At 41.5% G+C, this 20152-nt stretch overlaps 1 protein-coding gene across 3 annotated transcripts in view; it reads right to left on the bottom strand.

Annotated features, from left to right (window-relative positions):
• LOC100710983 (dipeptidyl aminopeptidase-like protein 6) overlaps positions 1-19665 on the bottom strand; it is a 97149-nt gene extending 77484 nt beyond the window's left edge. The window contains exons 1-2 of one of the 3 annotated variants that reach the window (XM_005476330.4): positions 19207-19665; positions 18925-19002 (exon numbers count right to left, since the gene is read on the bottom strand). In XM_005476330.4, coding sequence (XP_005476387.1) covers positions 18925-18981 — 57 coding nt within the window. In that variant the 5' untranslated portion in view covers positions 18982-19002; positions 19207-19665. Of the gene's footprint in view, positions 1-2715; positions 3686-8908; positions 9018-18924; positions 19003-19206 lie in introns of those variants that run through there. The other 2 variants (XM_005476332.3, XM_005476328.4) reach the window with 2 other exon arrangements.
• Between the last annotated feature and the right edge of the window lie 487 nt (positions 19666-20152).

Below are 20152 nucleotides of genomic sequence, written 5' to 3' on the forward strand. Positions count from 1 at the left end.
CTCATCACACACACACACACACACACACACACAGCTCTCCGACAAACAAAGATGCAGTGCCTGCATTTCGCGAACCCAAGAGCTCACAAGAACACAGCAGCAAACAAATGAAACTGTTGTTTACAAAAAATGTAATTCTTTCTGCTTTTCATTAACTCAGAGTAAACCCTCAGACGCACGAGTGTTTGCTGGTAAATATTTGGATGAATGAAATTAAATTCACGAATGTCCGATTCAGTTGTTTGCTTCTTCCGTCTGCAAAATAAAGGAGAACAACAACAGCGCGGGCAAACTTTTGCCAAGGAGGGAGGGATTGGAAATTGTACTTCTTGAAATGGTCTCCCCATCTCTTGAGGCAAAAGGCAATTTCATGCTCCAGCACGACTCACGGGGACATTGGGACTAAAGGTGACCTCAAGGTTAATAGTGCAAATGTAATAAATTGGAAATCTTGCAGTACAATAACAACTTCTGACTTCATGGGTAAAATGATGTCTATTTGTTAAGAAAATCATGACTGCCAAGTCGCCAGTAAAGAATTATCCATAAAAATGAGGTTATAAGCTTAAAGGAAGCAATGGTAGGTTATTTCTTTTTGTCCAGAGGCGTATAGGACACAGCCAGAGGATTATACTTCTGTTTCCTGCAGAAAACAAGCAACACATTTCCTAACAACTCATTTCATCAAGTCTTTGTGCAGACAGAATGTGAGATTCCAGCCAATCTGAAGCCTTCTGCGAGTTTTCGCTAATTGGTGGATGTATGGCTGATGCTACATAGCTAGATAGATATGGGTCTTTTTGGGCTGAAAAAAAGAGAAACATGTAACACAAATGTCAAAAATGTTTAGGGGACAAAATTGTCTGAGAGCTCTGCACTTCATGTTGTGTTTGTTTTCAGAAATGGAAACAGAATGACACAAAACCAGCACTTTGTGTTTTCGCCATAAATGAACCAGGGATCTTTTGCTTGTTAGGTGATTGCGTAAACCACTACAGTTTGGAGGCACTGGGCGCTGTCGTCTCTAACAGGCACAAAGTCCAAAAAGCCATCTTCTAATCTGATAGAGAAAGGCTGAAGTAAAGCATTTTGGTTTTTGTATGAGAAGCAATTTCACGTCATGGCTACAAGCAGACAAACAGTGAAGTAATAAAAACCATAGTGATGATGTACCTGTCATTAAACCTAAAAAGCACAGAACAAAGCCAAACACAATCCAGCAGGACTGAGCAGAAAAGCCATTCCAACAACGTTTCATAAACTGAGCCTTCTTATTATTTTTTCCCATGTAGTACAACCTATCCAGGACCAGTTCTTGCTACTGCAGTGCCTTAGGAAACATTTGAACTCAACCTTGGATTAGCTGGTGTGTAACAAATGATTTAACTGCAAAAACTGAGTGTGTGAGTGTGACAGGTCATCTGACTAATGTGTAAAAAAAGTACAGACTGTGATTTAATTCTATCCGCATTGAGAATATTTAATGATTATTAATAACTCTCTCTGCTGAAACCCTCCTGATGATTCTGCAGCTGTAAATATCCCCATGAAGCTGCAATTATTGGATGAACTTTAAGGAAAGACTCCAATAAACAGCTGTAAGCAGCAAGCACCGCCTTCAGATTCCCCTGGGTTACATTAAATATTCGTCAAACTCATTAATAACCTGTTACAGACAGGTCTGGCTGTGCACCCGACTGTGTGTCTTTTGTATATATAGCTGTTAAGCTGTAAGTATGGAAATGTCTAGATCACTGCAGCCTGACAGTAATATTTTGTTCAACTTTTAGATAGTAGTTCCCCGCTACAGCCTCTCTTTTGTAAAACCAACAATCCGACTTCTACGGGCAATCTGAGGAGTCGCCCGCACCCACACTGCAATTTATCACATGTGGCTCCAATTTATAATGCTCCAGGGAACATCTGTATGCGTAGCTTCCTTTTAGATCAGCTGTTTACTGTGAGTGGTGTCTTTAACAGTGCTTGGGGCACATTAGTGGCATATTTTTAAAATTGAACTATAAATTTGACAAAATATTTCTTCCTCTCCTTTGCGTCCCTTGTGCTGTTGAGGCTCCAGGCAGCTGCCTCGTTGAGCTGGCCCTCAACTTATCCATCAAAATCCACAGTGAGAATTTGAACTGTTATGCTAAAGGCTTGTGTGTGTGTTTGTGTGTTGGGAGGGGGTTTAGGGTCATGGTTGGGCCAAACACCCTCTTCATGAACCTCTCAAAAATGAGTCAGACGCTTATGTTTTGTCACGTTCTATAACCACAACACTGCTGTGGTGCTGTTTGCAGTTTCAGCACCACGGTCAGCACCATGCAACCCACCAGCGGATCTCTGCAGACAGATATGAAACATATGGAGCAGAAAGTGTTGATTTTTACATCAAATCATCATCATGGTCACCTGAAGCACATCGAGCTTTAACGCTAGCATTGCTGACATCCATTAGTAGTGGAACAGATGAATATTTAAAAAGAACACTGCAACACAAGCAGAAGCAACATAATAATGGAAGAATGCAGCTGCCACAGAATATAAACCAAGCTTTTGAAAGTTTCTTCAACATCTTTTAAAAGTGAAAGCAGTGTGAGAGCTTCAGGGAGGCCTGTTGGGGTCTGAATGAGTGTGTTTGAAGAAATACTGTCTAAAATGTGCATAACTGTGGTTTTATGCATGAAAACAACAAAGAAAAAACTAATTTCTTACGTCCTCATCCTCCCGCAGGCATTTTTTGCGGTACTGGACGTGAGGTCTCCCATCGACGAGTTGCTGAGGGGTCTTCGCTGCGTTTTCCTCGTCTGCAACCTGTCCACCAAGAAGGTGGCTGGCCTCAGGTGGGTGCGGAAAGGAATTGGTGGTATTGATCTTTCCGGTGAATCTCTGGTACAGCGAAGCCATAATACTGGTCCGGTTCAGATAAAAAAAACAAAACAACAACAACAACTTACAGCATGTCAGAGTCACAAGCAGGTCTCGTCTGATTGTGTGGCTTGGACAGTCTGTTGGGTTTCTTTGCGCTTCGAAGAGAACCGATGGCAGGCAGCCAGCTTTCACCTCCGGGATGGAGCAAAAAAAAAAAAAAAAAAAAAAAAGACGAGGTGAAGATACTTGGCTAGTAAATAAGCATCTGTGGATGACTCACGGCGTTGGAGTGATAGACCAATATAAAGCCGGATCATTCGCAGCCGTGTCCTTTTAGCTTTGCCCAGGCGCACGGCAGACTGGTGGGCTGTAGGTGTCAATAGTTGCTCTCTTCTGTATTCACGACACGTTGTCTCCCCTCTTCAGTTTCCTGATGCCTCCTTTCAGAGAGATGGCAGGCGGATGCGCTGAGTTTCCATCAGATATTCGATCTTCCAGATGACTCCGAGTGATTGTCCACCTCCCCCCCGCCAAAAAAACAAAAAGAAACGAGCAACAGATACTGATTCGACTCTTTCGGCTCTGTTTATACCGGACTGACCTCGCATATGAAAAGTGTGAAGGACGCAGAGAGCCCGACGGTACTCACCGCAGACGCTCTCTGCATGTGAAGTGACCAGCGCTGTGAGAGCAGCTTTACTGTAGCACTACTGTCACTGCACTTCTTTGTGCGCTGCTTTGCGCCCAGAAATGCGCCAGCGATGCACAGATTCGCTTGTATTTACTTCGATGTGAAAGCGCAGAATAAGAAGCCTCTCTCATTTATGATTTCATGAGCGAGGTTGTAAAATTGCCTCTCATGTGACTGCGTATGGTCCCAGGACGGAGCTCTAGTGCCTCTCTGTGGCGCTCTAGATTAGGACAGGCTGACCAAACGCCTCTTGTGATGTGTATTCCACATGTGACACAACAAACAGGGAAGTTTTTTCTTTAAAAATAGAAAACAGAAAATACTCTGAAGCACAGCATATATTTGAGTCACACAACTGGATAAAATAAAAGGAATATATATTTAAAATGTGTACAAACATGGTTAAACTTAACCTTTGCAGCTTCTTAGAGCCTGATGAAAACCTTTCTTGAAAGCCTTCCATGAAAATGCCCCTTCCCTACTTCAGCCCAATATTTTCATTCAGTTCACAACCACAAGTGTTATTCAGCTCATAACACTGCAAGTGATTTCATGCTTGAAATGCTCACAGAGGCCACAGCAATGCAGCTCTGGTAAATGCAGAATATTGGCTTATATGCGATAGAGGGAGGGAGGGAAAGGCTCTTGGGTCAAAGTGTTCAGATCTCTGCCATCCCTGTCAAGAATACCACAGGCCAACACGCCATGGCCTCTCACTCAAACTATCACCCAACTGGCGCTGAGCTGTATTTCTGGGAAATAGGTCATCTTCACAGGGGTACAACTTCAAAGCAGCACTAAAGCGCAGCTCCAAACAGCTCTGCACACACTCTGCTGAACACCACCGTTTTGCCTCTCTCATTAAGTGAAATCAAGTTCATTTGGCAATCATTTGCAAAGAGTTATCAAGGTGAACTGACTAGAGTGGTAGAAATGAAAAAGGTCTATCTTGAACTCTGAATAAAGAGTGAGTTTCAATTAAATTTCTTTTATAAATGGCGAGTCATCTCGAGTCCTGAAAGAACTGCTGAAGGCTCATTGATTCGTGTCCAGAATTATGAATATAACCCGAATAATAGTATATCTGTCTGGAATACAGAATATTCATTTCAAATGTTTGGTCATTTACAAAACAAAACAAAATAAGGATAGTGGACATTACTCCCCATTCTGCCCTTCCTCATGAGTTTGAATCATTTTTTCCTTTGACTCAAAGTATGATTCAAAAAGTAATGAACTTTGTTTGATGCTTTGTCTACCTCGTAATTGGAGTTTCAGCAGAAACTTGTGCTTTGGACTGAACATCTCTGGGCTTCCAGCAATCTCTCGCCTTCCACAGTGGCTTGCCTCGGTCCTTGTCATTTGTTTCCCTAGTTCATAAATGCCTTTTCCTGGGTCTGCGCACCCCTTGGGAAATAGGCCTGAGTCACTTGACATCAATCCCAGCCTCTCTGATAGATGTCTTCCAATCTCCCTCACCTTGTTGGGGAGCTATTGTGAACTGCCTGACTGCTTTAAAGCTCCCCTCAGGACAGCGCCGGGGAGCCCGGGCTCAGCTTGACTCCCCTATCGCCTCCTCACAGACACAGCAGATGACTGGAGCTACGCCTTTCCCTGCTCCTACAAACACCACTGCAGTCAAGCTCTGCATTATAGGTGGTAAAAATTTGAAGAAGCATGTAATAACCAGGTATAATGACAATGATAGCTGCAGTAAAACCTCTGTGGGTAGCTAATGGTACTGTTGGAGCCAGTGCAAGCTAAAGCTTACCTCGCTTGTGATATGGAACATTGTAATTATATTTCAAACATGTCACAGATGCATTTTATTTCAAATGATACGATGCACTTTGGTGCACTTTATGACGCTGTGAGTGATGGCTTTATGAAGCTCCGCTATGCAGTAAACTCCCCTCAGTGAGTTTATTTTTTAATTCCAGTGAGGGACTGACACACCAACTTTGCCAGAAATTTTACTAACTGAATGCACAGATGTTATTTTATTATATGAGGACCAGAGGGAAGTCATTATTTTTCTCCTCCTCAAATGAAATGAAACAACGCCAAAAAACTGGTGATCATGTTCTCCGCAGAGAGGCGGAAAACTCTGAGGCAGCCTGGAGGTATAAAAAAAATATCCCACAATAGCATTAAACATTATTAGCAAGAAAGAGTAGAGGGAAACCGAGAAATCTGAGAGAGAAAAAAGAAAGTAAATCTTTTTATAATTGCACACACACACACAAAAATCATTTTAATGTTTGCTCTTTTCTGTTTTAGATCTCCTGCCTTGGAAATTTTTAAGAATTAAGTGTGTTTGATCTTATTTTCTTAAAGTTTGACATCTTTAAAAATATGTACAACAAAGGTAAGCTGGATATTAAGCTGCACAGCAACACTCTCATGCATACTGTTATTTCTATTACCATAAACAGGATACCATACAGCATATACTACAGTGTGGTGTCTATATAAATTTAGATAATCATTCACAATGCAAATATTAATGTATTTGTATGAAGTGAAATGCCACTGCAGCCCAACATCTTTCCATCAGCATTCCACACAGCACAACAAAATGACACAAATTAATTGGATGGAAGAGGAGACCGATCAATCAATCGATGTTTTTGCAGGCGTGCAGTAATATCTAATTTCCTCTGAACATCACTCAGCTGAACAAGGAAATTGCTGAACCCCTCTACATGCATGTAAGAGAGAACAGATTCAGTTACAGCCCATCATAATCACATTTTTCCACCATTCTCCATTCGGCATTAGCTGGACACTAATGATTTCTCTCGACGCTGTGCTGGGACAACCATGACAACAAGTTTCTTTATCACCCTGCTGCCGGTGTCGGATTACATGCCCCGTTTCGCTGTGGCCTGGGCACATACATTTTTATCTTGAAGCTCTTCTCGAGACAGTCCATTACCGAGCTGTAAATAGCTTGCTCTCACATCGATTAAAAATCATCACAAATAAACTTGTGTACATCAAATTTGTCCAATTATCAGAAGCAGTCTTCAAGAAGGAATTACACGCCGTAACTCATTAAAATGCCTCCAGATCAAATGTTTTCAGGCTGCAAGGCGCGTCTCCTCGGGGGGAGCACAGAACAGAGGGAATAGATGTGTTTTGAAGATGCTGCATGAGGTGAAAGGGGCAGATTTGTGGCATCACTGTAACAACAACAGCAGGTCAGCCACAGTTTGGTGCGCACTTAGCAGCATTGTCAACAGTTAGGACAGAACATCCATACAGCAATATATCGTATAAAAGCATTAACTCACATTGTATGTATAAACTCTGGCCTCAAACGTGCATAATTTTTATTAAAACACCTTAAACACATTTCCTTCACAGCATGGGTTAACCCAGTCACGTGACTTCCAGAGGCAAAGCTTATCAAATGAATGAAGGACAAGTAGATGCCTGTTCACTCACTTTGCATTGTAATTCACAGATGAAAAAAATGGTGGGAAAGAAATCAGAGAGCTAATTAATCAAACGGACGTATTGGAACAGTTATTATAATACACACACTGATGCTACAATGCACTGCACATCTTGGTATTTGTTTGCACAGGGATCATGATTTTTGTAGCTTATTGTCATGCAAAGTGTGAAGTTTTGCAGCATTTCTGTATTGTGATACCACAAGATACTCTTAGATTCCCACAATTAGTGAGACAGACAGACAGACAGATAGATAGATAGACAGATAGACAGATAGATCGATAGATCGATCACCCATTGCTCACAGGGTAGAAGCATCTTTCTCCATCAGTGTTTATCAAAATTGAATTGTGCGTCACTGAAAGCCAAAGTCTGTGAGACTGCAGAGTCCCACAGTCCTTATCACTGAATTACGCCCTAAGACTACATTACAACACTTGACTCATTTCGGGCCATGTAACAATGGTCACTTCAATTACTCTTGGATGCAAGTACTGCATTCATTACACTTCTGGTCCGCTGCACAAAAGAAGGAAGCTGCCACAAATCACTGACACATATTTAGTCTCATATAGGTAACACTTTATGTGTGAATCATTTTGATGACCTTCCTACTGTAAATTCACATAAATGTAAATATTGCCATTTCTAACCTGTTCTAAGCCCTTATTTGCTGAGTCCTGCATAAAATCCATTCCCTGAGTGAAACTAGTTGAGCATGTTTCCCATTGGAAGGGGAATATTATCTTCTATGGAGAGCTGAATCTCCCAGTGTATTACAAGTGAAGGGAAGCTATGCACTGAGCCCAAATTGAAATGGCAGCAGATAAGTCACTGAGGAAATGGAGTTTAATGCTGGCTGATGCTGTAGAATAGACTGTGGTTTGAGGGGGGAGCAGCAGACTACAGCTGTGGATTGTGGCAGTGGCAGATGATGGGGAGAAGAAAGAGGAAGGAATCGAAGGGGGAGATAGGAAACAGAGAAACCAAACTAGAGCATGTCACTAAAAATTTACTGTCAAATGTGTGTTAGGGTGCGGATAGAAAGATAGTGTGCACAGCAAAACGAGAGCTGAAAATGGATTATGACAAATGAATTGAAGGAGTTTATGGTATGAGACATGCGAGGCTTAATGCAAACTGCCCTGCACAAGTTATTGATTGGTATGACCCTTCTGGTCATTTATTATTCCACGTGGCACAAAATGTAAGTATATTTGTGATCTGGAGTGCTGCACAAATCTAAACGCTGGTCTGCAGGAGAGAGTTTTGGAGCTACGGGCGTTCCTTTCTCTAACTTCCAGAAAGCTACAATTTACATAATTTTAATTGCTCAAGAACACCAGAGTCGCACAGCAACTTCTGCTCGTCATCAATCTCCCTTGTAGCCCATTTGCATGCAAACATGAGAGCAGTATTCTGTCAGCATTTAATCTAATGAGTTGACCTCAAAGTCAAGTCTGGAGGATTTTCACATAAACAAAGATTAAGCAAAGAAAAGGCAATGCAAAGCAGTAGTTTTAAAACATCTAACACGGCACTGCAATCATACTTTCATATCTAACTTTTCCTCACAGTGAGCAGTTCACACTGAAGTCATTATGTGGCAACATCACAAAGACTAACAATGAGGCGCAAGGTATTCTCCACAGCGTATGCAGCCAGCCATTCATTAGAAGTCGCCTCTTGAAAGAAAATTAAAAGTGGTAAGCATTTGTCCATCAAGATCCTGGCAGAGGGGAGATGAGGACCCGCCGCTCTCTTCCTGCCTGTCCAGTTGTTATCAAAAACAGCCAGCAGCCTGTTCTGTCAGTAGCAGGAGGCTCACCCACAAACACAGACATTCCCCCACAGCGTGTCATGCATGCTAAAAGGGCCCCTTACCCTTCTGGAAGGAGTGCTGGTGTCTATCTTCAGCTGGGTGGCTATGAGGACAGACATGGTGAAAAGTGCCACTTGCCTTCCCCTCTCGCTGTGCTCACACCTTTGTGCTGTGAAGTTGGGGCTGCTGGAGGTGTCTGAGAATTCCTCCCCCCCACCCCGCCAACCTCCTCCCCTTCCCCTACAGCTAAGGGAAAGGATGACCTGGGGGTCCGGGAGCCCAGCGAGAACGCCTCCCTCTCTACTCGCCGGGTGAATCAATCACAGACACTGGCATCGTCTCCAAAGGGGGGGCGGGAGAGGTGGTGGTACAGGCTCCTCCAAACGTTACTTATCTCTGCCGCCCTTACTCCCTCCCTCCCTGGCTCGCTCGCTGCCTCAACTCCTGCACACAAATATGCTTAAACTCTCTCGACAAGACTTTGCTCAGCAAAGGTGGAGTTGAATAGTGTAAGTAAATCTCTCTCTCACACACACATACACACACACACACACACACACACACATACATAAATATACTGTAGCATATAAACAATAAAATGTTCCTCAACATATTAATAACAATATTGCCTGCTAGGCTTTTTTCTCTTTGAGTGTGCGTGTGTGTAAGTAGGTTTGTGTGTGTGTGTGTGTGTGTGTGTGTGTGTGTGTGTGTGTGTCTGTGTGTGTGTTTCCAATGTGTGTAAATATTACCAAGAAATTGATCATTTCACTCAGCATTGCAGCTGGGTTGTGATTAAGCACAAGTAATATTTATGCTTCCTGTCTTCTCTATCATAAAATACAACTCCGCCCACCTGCCCAAACACACATGCACACACACACACATCAAGCTACACTGACAGGACAGAAGCCTGGCACAGGCAACACTACTGCAGATTTATTTATGTAGCATTTGTACCTCCCGTAATGAATCCCAGGGCTGAGACTGAGTAACCAGCTTATTTAACTGAACCGTAGCACTGAGCCACAAGACAGTAGCAATGAAATGGCTTTTATAAAACTAGAAGAGGTGATATTTCTAAGTGAAAAGCCAAACTGCCCTCTCCTTCTGCATCTAACCCAGTCAGCTGAATATGACAAAAGCCAGAGGCAAGACGCCCTAAGAGGACCGACACGGACAGCATGAATGGCAAAGTGTTCATAACTCATTCATTTAAAATAGCACACAGCAGGATCCAAGCGTAGTAAATCACAAGGCCACCTCTCACACCCAGGCTTGATATGGACTCAGGTTTTGAATTATATCCTCGTGTTGATGCTGTCCAGCATTTTGCTTGTGTGTGAACTCAGGATGCTGAAGTTGTGTGAACACCAAAGTTGTAAACAGTGCAACGTCACTAAAGCGCTAACGCTGCCCCAACTTTTACACTTCACAGATGAAAGAACATGTTAACTAATTTGACATTCGTGAGCAGAAGGTGACCTTGACAGTTTGTTAGTGGGCAAGTGACTAACATAAAGTTGAGCTGCCTGCGTTCTTATTTCATGCATGGTGGCATGTATTACACCCTGTGGTAAGACCTGGTTTGAGGTTTCACGGTGATTCATAAATAGTTGCATTAAAAGTCAGCTACATTTCTTTTTGACCGTGACTCATGAGCCTGTTTGAAGCCAGAGTCTTCCCCCGCAGCTGCAGCAGTTTATCTCTAATGGCCGCCGGGCTTCGGCTCATATTTTACATGTTTGATTTGCACACAGACAACAACTCCACAGTGACGGCAGCAGCTGATGAATTGCAGCGCTTATTTAAATGTAGGCAGCATAATCACAGCACACAAGACGATCAACGTTTAAATTAAACCACAACAACACAAAAGAAGAACAGCTGCGCTTGTTTAGTTTTTTTCTTTCTTCATGTTAACAGGACCGGCATTTTAGGCCGCTCTACACTGAGGATAAAGATGAACTGTAGTTCACACGCGCCACAGGAGATGAGGTTTCATCAAAGAGAGTAATTGCTCTGGTGACTTTACCAAAGGATAATAAAGTCTTTCAAGTTCATAGAAGAAATGGCGGTTGTAGTTATAGCTATTTCTGTTAACAAGCTCATTTTATGCCGTGACATTTCCCCAGGGTCCTTTAAACAAGCCCCTGATTGGTCATCTTCTGCATTCATTTTTCTCACATTTACAGCCACGACATACACTCCTATGATTATGAATAATGCTGGCTCACAATAAGTCAGTGTAATTGCAATTAGTATAAAAGGTCAACGTGGTTATTGCTGTAGAGCACAGAGGTGATGTAGTGTTTTATCACACCGACAGAGCATTAACCATGCACAGCTTGAAATTCTTTACGTATTTACTTATAGCACTGCTTATATTCACTTACAGAGTCCGTCCATTTGTCAGCGTCTGCTGATTTTGCAGAACATGAGCAACCATCAATGCATTTTAAGAGCTGATGTCAAAACACAATCATTAATAACGTCTACAATTGATAGCACGCATAATATTCAGGAGACATTAGTTTATTGCATATAAATCGCAATGACAGTTTGCATTTCTGTGTTTTTAAATCACATATCAGCATGGTGAAGGGACTTCTGTGAGACACATATGGGCCTCCAGATCTAGTGAGAAAACAAGATTTAGCATTCAGCCCAGTGGAGATAATGAAATCATCAGTTTATGTTTTGGTTTGTGTGGAAGTGTCTGCTGCAATGGTGTATCCAGCTTCTTAATTGAATTTTTATACCATAATTTGCCTGGTAATACCGAAACAGCACCACAGTTGTGGTTAGAAGGACATAACAGCCTGATGATGTCATCAGACACAGTTATAAAGGGGAGGACACATACAGAGGCAAATATGCATGCTCATACAAACCTTATCATACCTGAATGTTTTAGCATTTCACACAGAATTTGTCCGGTAATTGTTTGATTTTTTTTTTTTTTTTTTATCTCTGCAGCAGTGTTGAAAATATTTCTCCTTTCAATCCACGTACAGTTGTGGTCAGAAGTTCAGATACAGTCATCATGGCCATGAATGTCATTGAAATTTGATGCTTTTAACAAATTCTTTGAGCTGTTCTTTTTACAGGATGGAAATTTCTCAGCATGAAAAACATTTTTTTCCAGCACTCATTGGACTGACCAACACTCTCCAAGTAAGAGAGTTGTAGATTTCCACAAGTGAAGAAAGTCTCCTGGAGCCATTTCTAGATAACTCCAGATTCCAAGATCAGGTCAAACAACTGACCATAAGCTGAAGTTATTTGGATGGGTGACCATGGTCTGGAAGAAAATCCAGTTCCCTCTCGCTCAGATGAGAGGGAATTGGTTTGCATGTTCATGAAAAACCAGGGAACCACCAAGAATCAAGCCTACCATGAAACTGCTGGACACTAGTGTCAACGTCCACAGTAAACTAAGTTTCACCTGAGAGGGTGCCGACCAAGAAAGAAGCTGAAATTTCCAGTTGTCGACACAGACAAGCCAAATTCATCTGGAGAAAGGTTTTGTAGTCAAACAAGACAAAGATTAATCTATTTGGCTACAATGTGGCTTTCAAAACCTAAGAACACTGTACCAGCTGTCAAGCATGGTGGTGGTAGCATCATACTCTGGGGCTTTATTGCTCCCAGTGGTGCGGGTACACTGCATAAAGTGGATGAAATAATGAAGGAGGACTACCTCAAATATTCAACTTCACCTCAAGTCAACAGCTAGATGTTTGAAACTTGGACATGGTTGGGTGTTCCAACAGGACAATGATCCCAAACAAACATCAAAACTGGTTTTAAAATGGATAAAACAGGCGAACATTACATTTTTGGAACAGCCTTCCCAACGCCCCGATGGCAACCCTGTTGAAAATGTACTTATATATACTATATAACAACATATTACAGTATATTTCTATAATCAAAAGATAGGTCTGTGCCAGGAAACTAACCACTTTAAATGAACTCTACCACTTCTGACAATACAACTGGTCAAATATTCAGCTAGAATTATACCAGAAGCTTGTTGATGGCTAGCAAAAGTGTCAAGTTAAGTTGCAACTTGCTAAAGGACTTAAGCCATATATTAGTTAAGATGTATGTATATACTTGAGCCGGTATGTATAATTTTGATATGGGGTGGATTAGAGAAAATCAAAAATTATTTCAAACTTCTGCACCCAATTCTTGTTTTTCAAAGTGATTGAAGATGTTTGCTGTTCAATCATCCCCCCTAGAAAAGGAACAGTTCAGAGAAATCCTTAAAAGCCCCAACATTAAAAGGACATTCATGCCCATGATAATGTATGTAAACTTCTGGCTACAACTGTACATGGACTGAAAGAGATGGGCTGCAGAGATAGTATTTCACAACTACAGGATAAAATTCTGTGTGAAATACTAAAACACCAACATTCAGGTGTGAAAAGGTGTGCATAAGCATGCATGTTTGCCTCTTTACGTGTCCTTCACTTCACAACGGTGTCTGATAACAGCATCAAGCCGTTACGTCCTGAGTCCAGCTCTGATCTTGACCTTCAGCCAGACCACGGTACCTATCCCTGACACTCCTCCCTGTGGATCCTAAAGATTCATGCTGCTGTCCTTGGTATGCTCTTCATACACGCTCCACTTTGAGTTCAGGCTACAGCACCAGTGCAAAGATATGAATAGAGAAAATATCATTATTCGTCAGAATAGGAATGAGTCCGGGAATATCTGTGTGTCACGCTATGATGTGTCTTTATCAGCAAGTGGCTTCACTACAGGCAGAGTACTATCAGGTCATCTGTCACAGGTGACAGGAACAGATGAACCCTGCGCCCCGGGGAGCAATGCAAGTGCAAGATTGTGTCCAGGATGAAGAGCTTTAGGTGCTCAAAGGTGGCCGGGAGCTGCAAAACCTGGACAGCTTTTATAAACATGGTTCTCATCTACAGCAAGCCTTCCCTGGGGAGCCTAATCGCAGCATAGCAGTTAGTGGTGACAAATGACCGCTGCTGAATGGTGTCTGTTGCTTCTGGGCATCCCTGGTTGTTTCTGTCTCCGAATTTCATTTCATTGAACAATGTGCTATTGTTTGCTACGGCATTATCGCTTTCAAAGCGGTCATTGGATAAAATAAACAGATGGTATCAAAATGTGCACGGAAAATGTGTGTGTATGCACACATCAGGAAAATGAAAGTCATTTTATAATGGTTACTACTGGCTGCGGGCAGCAATACAAACATTTTAAGCAGGCGATTCAAAGTGCAATGGTTCAATGCAGAAATACTGAGGGCTCACTAGATGAATACAGAATGCTTTTGAAAGGCATTTCATCCTTATTCCTGCTGCATACAAATCATTTCAGTGAAAGTTTGTCTGTACAATTTTACTCCAGGGAACCTTAACATTCAGCTCAGGGTGCCAGTGTATCCTTGACACACACACACATACTTTCAAACAACGCTGATACAGGCTCACTCAAAACTAACACGATCAAACAGATGAAAGGTTCAATCGTGTTGCTTACTAACACACAAAAATACACTTGAGTGGTAACATGCTGTATGACCCCCGCAGACAAATTTATAATGCCGTCTTACAAACTCTTTTAAACTCTCTGCTAAATCTCGGAGTGAAACAACAGAAATTTTATCGGGGAAAGAGAAAGCAATGCCAGCTGACTGTCTGACTGCCTCTCTTAGTTAATGCAAATAAAGGAAGTCTAGACTCAGGGGAAAGCCACTGGAATCAAAAACGTCAGTCAGCGAGCAGCACCAGAGGCAGACGGCACCACAGATGAGACAAGATACGGTGAGGCAAAAAAAGAAATATATTTTCTGCTCTGTGGTGTAAAGTTTAAAAAAAATCCCAATGATTCAACTGGGGGCATGTCTAAGCATAAATACATGATGCTGAGTAACCATTCCATCAGATTTAAATGATTGAAAAGTCATGAATGAAAAGGTTTTCACTCCAAATTTGCGACAGAGCACAGATGTGTGCGACGAGATGAGTCCTAAAATAATTCAGGAAATTTAAATTAAGCAGGTTTGTGTGACAGCCTTGTTTCCACAAAGCTCTGTGGGATTTGTGCATCCTCGTGGGGGAATGTTTCATTATGAAGCCAGTAATGGATGTGATCTCTACAGGTAACAAACATCAGCAGCAGCTGAAGCAGCATTCAGACTGACAACAAATACTGCAGAAGCTTAATATAGTCATGAACATAAGTATAGAACTCCCTAATGTGGTGACACTTTGCGACCTTTTATTGGACACAAAATTAGATAATCCTGGAGGAGAAAGATGCATTTTGGTAATACCCACAAATCGAAGCCTTGTGTGTTTGTGTGTGTGTGTGTGTTAGAGTCCATTTTAGACCAACAACTACAGCTTTTTCTCATATAAACAGCAAAATCTCTTGTTAATATTTTACCTTAAATAAAATCATAGCCAACTGAACCTCAGTTATTTTGAATGTAATTCATTTTCAATAGGGATTTTGAAAGAAAGCGTAACATTAGTCTTTTATATTTGAATTTTGTCATAGATATAGTATTGCACAAAAGGTTTGAGCCACCCCAATTTTCTTGATATTTTGCTACAAAAATTGCAAATAGGAGAAGCGATTTGTTGAAGCTTGTGTAAACATAAAGGAAAACACAGAATTTGAGGTTAAATCAGAGTTTATACTATTCTAAAAAACTTGAAAGTCTGTATTTCTTATGACCACTTTTATTGTTCAGCATGAACTCTCTTAGGCAAACTTTCTCTTAACTTCTTTAAGTTGTCTTTAGGAATAATTCCTGTCCTCCTTAAACGACATTCAAAGCTCTTCTTTGTTCTGTTCTCTGTCAAGATGATCCTACACTGCTTCTACAATGCTGAGCTCCACTCTGGGGAGGCCAATCTATGACTGATAGAAAACCACACAATGGAACACGATCCAGGTATGCTTTTACTACACTGGCAATGGGTTTGGGGTCATTTTAATGTTGAAATGTGAAGCTGCTGCCAATTATGCTGCCAAAGATGCTGTCCATATGGTGTTGTGGTTGATCAAAATCTGATGATACTTTTATGCATTAATAATTCAATTAATTCTGACAAGATCCCCAACAGCACCATAGCTCGGGATGGTGCAAATACATCCCAAAGCCATGACAGAATCTCCACCTTGTTTCAGATGGCTGTAGACACTCACTGTTATACCTTTCTCCTGATCTCCTTGATGTACACTGATGATGATTTGAACCACAGCTTTCAAATTTGGATTCATCACTTCTTCAGAGTTGTTACCACTGATTTTCAGCCCAGTTCTGGGGTAATCTGGCATACCTCAGCCTTTTCTTCCTGTTTTGCTTCCTTAAGAATGACTTCTTGACAGCCACCCTTCCACTGAGACCACCTCTGATGAGGCTTCAGTGAACAGTAGATGGATCAGCTGAAGGGCCAGATGCATCTCTCAGGTCCTGTTTCAGGTCTTTTGCTGGATTTTCCTATTTTTAAGAACACAGATACTGTTCACAAGGTGTAGATTAGTTTTTAGGCCTGATACTTATTTATTTTACATCTTCTACTTGTCCACTTTCCTCAGTTTTTGCACACCATGCAGAGATATGCCAAGTTTTCAACTAATAGTTCCTTGTACTAACAAGGAACCACCTTGTGAGTCCAAAAATAAAATATTATGCTTGTCAAACTGTGTTATGTTATGTTTTGGCATTTCCTGTAGATTCAACTAAAGACATGGGAACTGGGTTTGTTTTTGCAACAAGCTCCTAGTAACAAAGAATCTGGAGATACAATTTAAAATTGGCTCCCAGAGTTAGGGTGCGTTTTCCGTGCTTGAATAATTTATATATCAGTGTTAAGTGGCTTAAAAAATCAAGCAAATGAAAAAAGAATTGTCTGAAAATGATCAGGTGCAAGGACTAAGAAAGGTTGAAAAAGCAGCCAGTGCCCAAATAAAAATGTTTGAAGACTTTCAGAAAACCAGGCGCACTATTGCTCAAGACTACTTAAAGAAATGACCAAAAAGTCTCCTCGAGACAAGACTCCTTGGTAGCAAAATATTTAAAAAATAGGAGTAGATCAAGACTTTTGCACAGTACTGTTTTAAAACCTCAATAATCACGTAGAGTAACATTTCATATTATTAAAGTCCTCATGCTTCCTGATTGGATGGGAGTGTAAGGTTTAAATACAGTAGCAGATGACCTTTGACTCTGACACTAACATAATTGCATTAGTTGAATGTTTTCTTATATTTTTATTAGGTTCATAAATACCCTTAAAAAGCTAGTTAGTAATTAATACCATTATGAAATAAAAGCAAGAGGAGGAAAGGGAAAAGAAGATGAGAGCAAAAAGAGAAATGAGAATAAGAATGTAGATTCTGACAGTAAGTCACTGTTAATATGAGCTCTCTTATTCTCAGGGCAGGATCACACCAACCAAATCAGGTTTAATGAATTTTAGTGCAGACATGTCTGCATTTTCTCAAAATTATTCTGTCCTCAGAGAAGGGTAGGCGGCTTGGATTGCCAAGGCCAGACTTAATGATTTCCCTTTCTATGCAAATTGCCCACAGATTATGGTAGAATTTAATAGGCTGTGTCTGGGAATCCTTAATAAGTAAAATACTGGTCACAGAAGCTTCAAGGCTTTGGGGCTTTCACGGTACTGAGCTGTAAGCGGAGCTGTCAGCAGAAATATGAGAAATATGGAGTGTACAAAAGGTATAGCCTCTCTTCACAGTGGAGAAATTTGTTTAAATAAAAGTGACTGGAGTCCAGCAAAGCCTAAGTAATGAGAGAAAAGTCTGTCAACATGCCAGCAGACTGGTGAAGCTTGGCAGAGAAGCCTCATGTTGACTGAGTATGTGACTTTGTGCTTCCAGCAGGTGGCAAACTAACTCCAGCGTGAACCGACGTGAGCACAAGGGAATGATATCAAGACTCGGTCTAATCTATGACTAAAAGATGAGTGAATCCACACAGAAACTGGGAAATAATCCACATTTATTAGGATTAAATTACACACTATTGTATCAAAGAAAACGTGCACAGCAATGCGGCACGATTAGGCAAAGAAACCACCAAGCTTCCCACAAACAACACACATGAACAATCTTTAATCTAAAACTTAAAAGAGCATTTTTAAACGAGTGTACTTTGCTTGTAGCACTGTGGGTAACATTCATCTATAAATAGTCTACTACAGCCTGTGATCTTTAAACCTTTTTGGGGATGACATGCCCCCTAGAGACAGACAAATTTGTCACAATTTAAATATTTCACAGCTCCTCTCCAGAGAATCACAGGACAGGGAAACACATTTTGTCCGCACTGAAACCACAATCAATGCACCCCGAGGTGTAATGCAAGTTAACTTTGGCTCCAGTATGCGGCTGTTGCTCGGAAGTGATGTTAGGCGAGTGCTGTTGCTGGGGAATTACAGGACAGGACAAGTCACAAGAGATGTATTTTTATTGTCTGTTGATTTCATGTGTTTCCTTGTTTGAACTCTGGGGGTGTAAGCCACTGAGCTATAGAGGAAGATGGAGTGGAAACATATAAAATTAGAGTTGAATATAAAATCATAAACAGTCTTCTCATGGAGAATCTGTGGATGGATACACCGTGAAGTTTGCAAACATCTTATCAGATTATTTGGCGTCTTTAATCTTAACTTCTAAAGTGAGGCAACATTTTGTGAGCGTCTTTGGCTCCCTACAATCAGACGTACATTCTTTATGACACCTACTGTTTCCAGAACAATCCTCGCGAGCTGAGTGATTCTGCACTTAAATAAACAGGTGGAAAACTACCGAAAGTCAATCAAGATACAGTACCCAGAAGACAGCTACACCTCTGCATCTCAACAACATGTAATAGGAACCCGATCGTCTTCTTTTACAGTCCACAGGAATTAAGGGGGGGTGGGGGGTCGCCTCTTTGCGCATCGGTGGGCTTTTAAAAAAAGTGCTCAAACAATTCTGTACAATCTGGTAGATTTTAATAGTTAAGGAAAGTAATGTTTCTTGAAATAAGGAGATTAAAAATATAAGTTACCTTGTCTGCCTTGATGGAGCCCCTGCGATAGTTTCCTGCACCTGCTGATGAGTTCATGGTCCCATAAATAGAGATAGTCTGCAATACAAAATATTCACCTGAAGTCGCCTGAACAACCAACTTTCATCTCTCTCTCTCTCTCAGCCGGTAATCACGAGGATCTCCGCGGTTGTTGTCTAGAATCGTAGAGCCAAAAGTGCCCAATGTGCCTTTTCGCCGATAAGTGGATGCATCTGAGCTACAGCTGTTCCAACAATGTGCTCCAGATTAAGCGTCACCCACCTGTAGTAAGGCTATTTAAAAGTGTTGTCCAATGGTAAATCAAAGCTCTTTGTGCGCAGCCTCTCTTCGGAGATAGTGAATCCTCGGGGGTGTACAGTGTGGGCTTTTCTCCTGCGCGTTGACTTGAACGACACAGATGAGCGGCAGGAAAGCAGAAAGTTTCTTAAGGATGACGATTCACAAAGGTTTCCAGTTAGTAAATGGAGTTTCTTTGATAGATTTGTACAGTTCCTGCGGAATAAACTGAGTCCGTTTATAATAGGCTGTGCATTTACAAAGAAAAAGGGATGTATAGCAGGCTGTTTATCGGCAAACTGCACATGCGGGGTTTTTGGCCATCTTATCTGCGCTTTTCTGAAAGTTACGCCCCACGAAAGCAAGCATTTCAAGGATGGGTTGTTTCTGAGAGCTAATTTCACAGCAGCATCTAGCTCATGACTACATGGAGAGCTGTAGACTCAGCTCTCACAACCTTTTTATGAGTTGCCGGGCGCCTGTGACGCGGTTATTAGTTGGACAAAGGTGCGTAATTTGACCTCCGCCGGTAAACTTCCGCATCGAGCTGCAATTAGAAGCTTTTAGCCGTCAGAGTTGATCAAAGGCGAAGCTGTGTCGCCCTCCAGCCACTCGGCGTTTAATTTTTTTTTTCGGTGGGTCTAATGAGGAGGGGGATGCAAAAGAGTTCATTACAGAAAGTAAAGTGTGAATTTAGTAAAACCACAGGGAGCTAAGTGGCGGCGCACTCTGCAAATACTAATGATGCTGGGCTGGAGAGTCTGCTGCAGCTAATTAGACGAACAAAGGACAGACCTTTCTTTTTGTGAGAAGAAAAATGTTGATATTTATTTAAATAATTGCGTGTAAATTCTGTTAAGGGGCTGCTTTGTTGCACTATAGTTTCTTCGGTAAACAGCTGGTGAGTAGCTGTAATATGAGTGGACAACCT

This window comes from Oreochromis niloticus, linkage group LG18 (genome assembly GCF_001858045.2).
Source record: "Oreochromis niloticus isolate F11D_XX linkage group LG18, O_niloticus_UMD_NMBU, whole genome shotgun sequence".
In the NCBI taxonomy this organism is placed as follows: Eukaryota; Metazoa; Chordata; class Actinopteri; order Cichliformes; family Cichlidae; genus Oreochromis; species Oreochromis niloticus.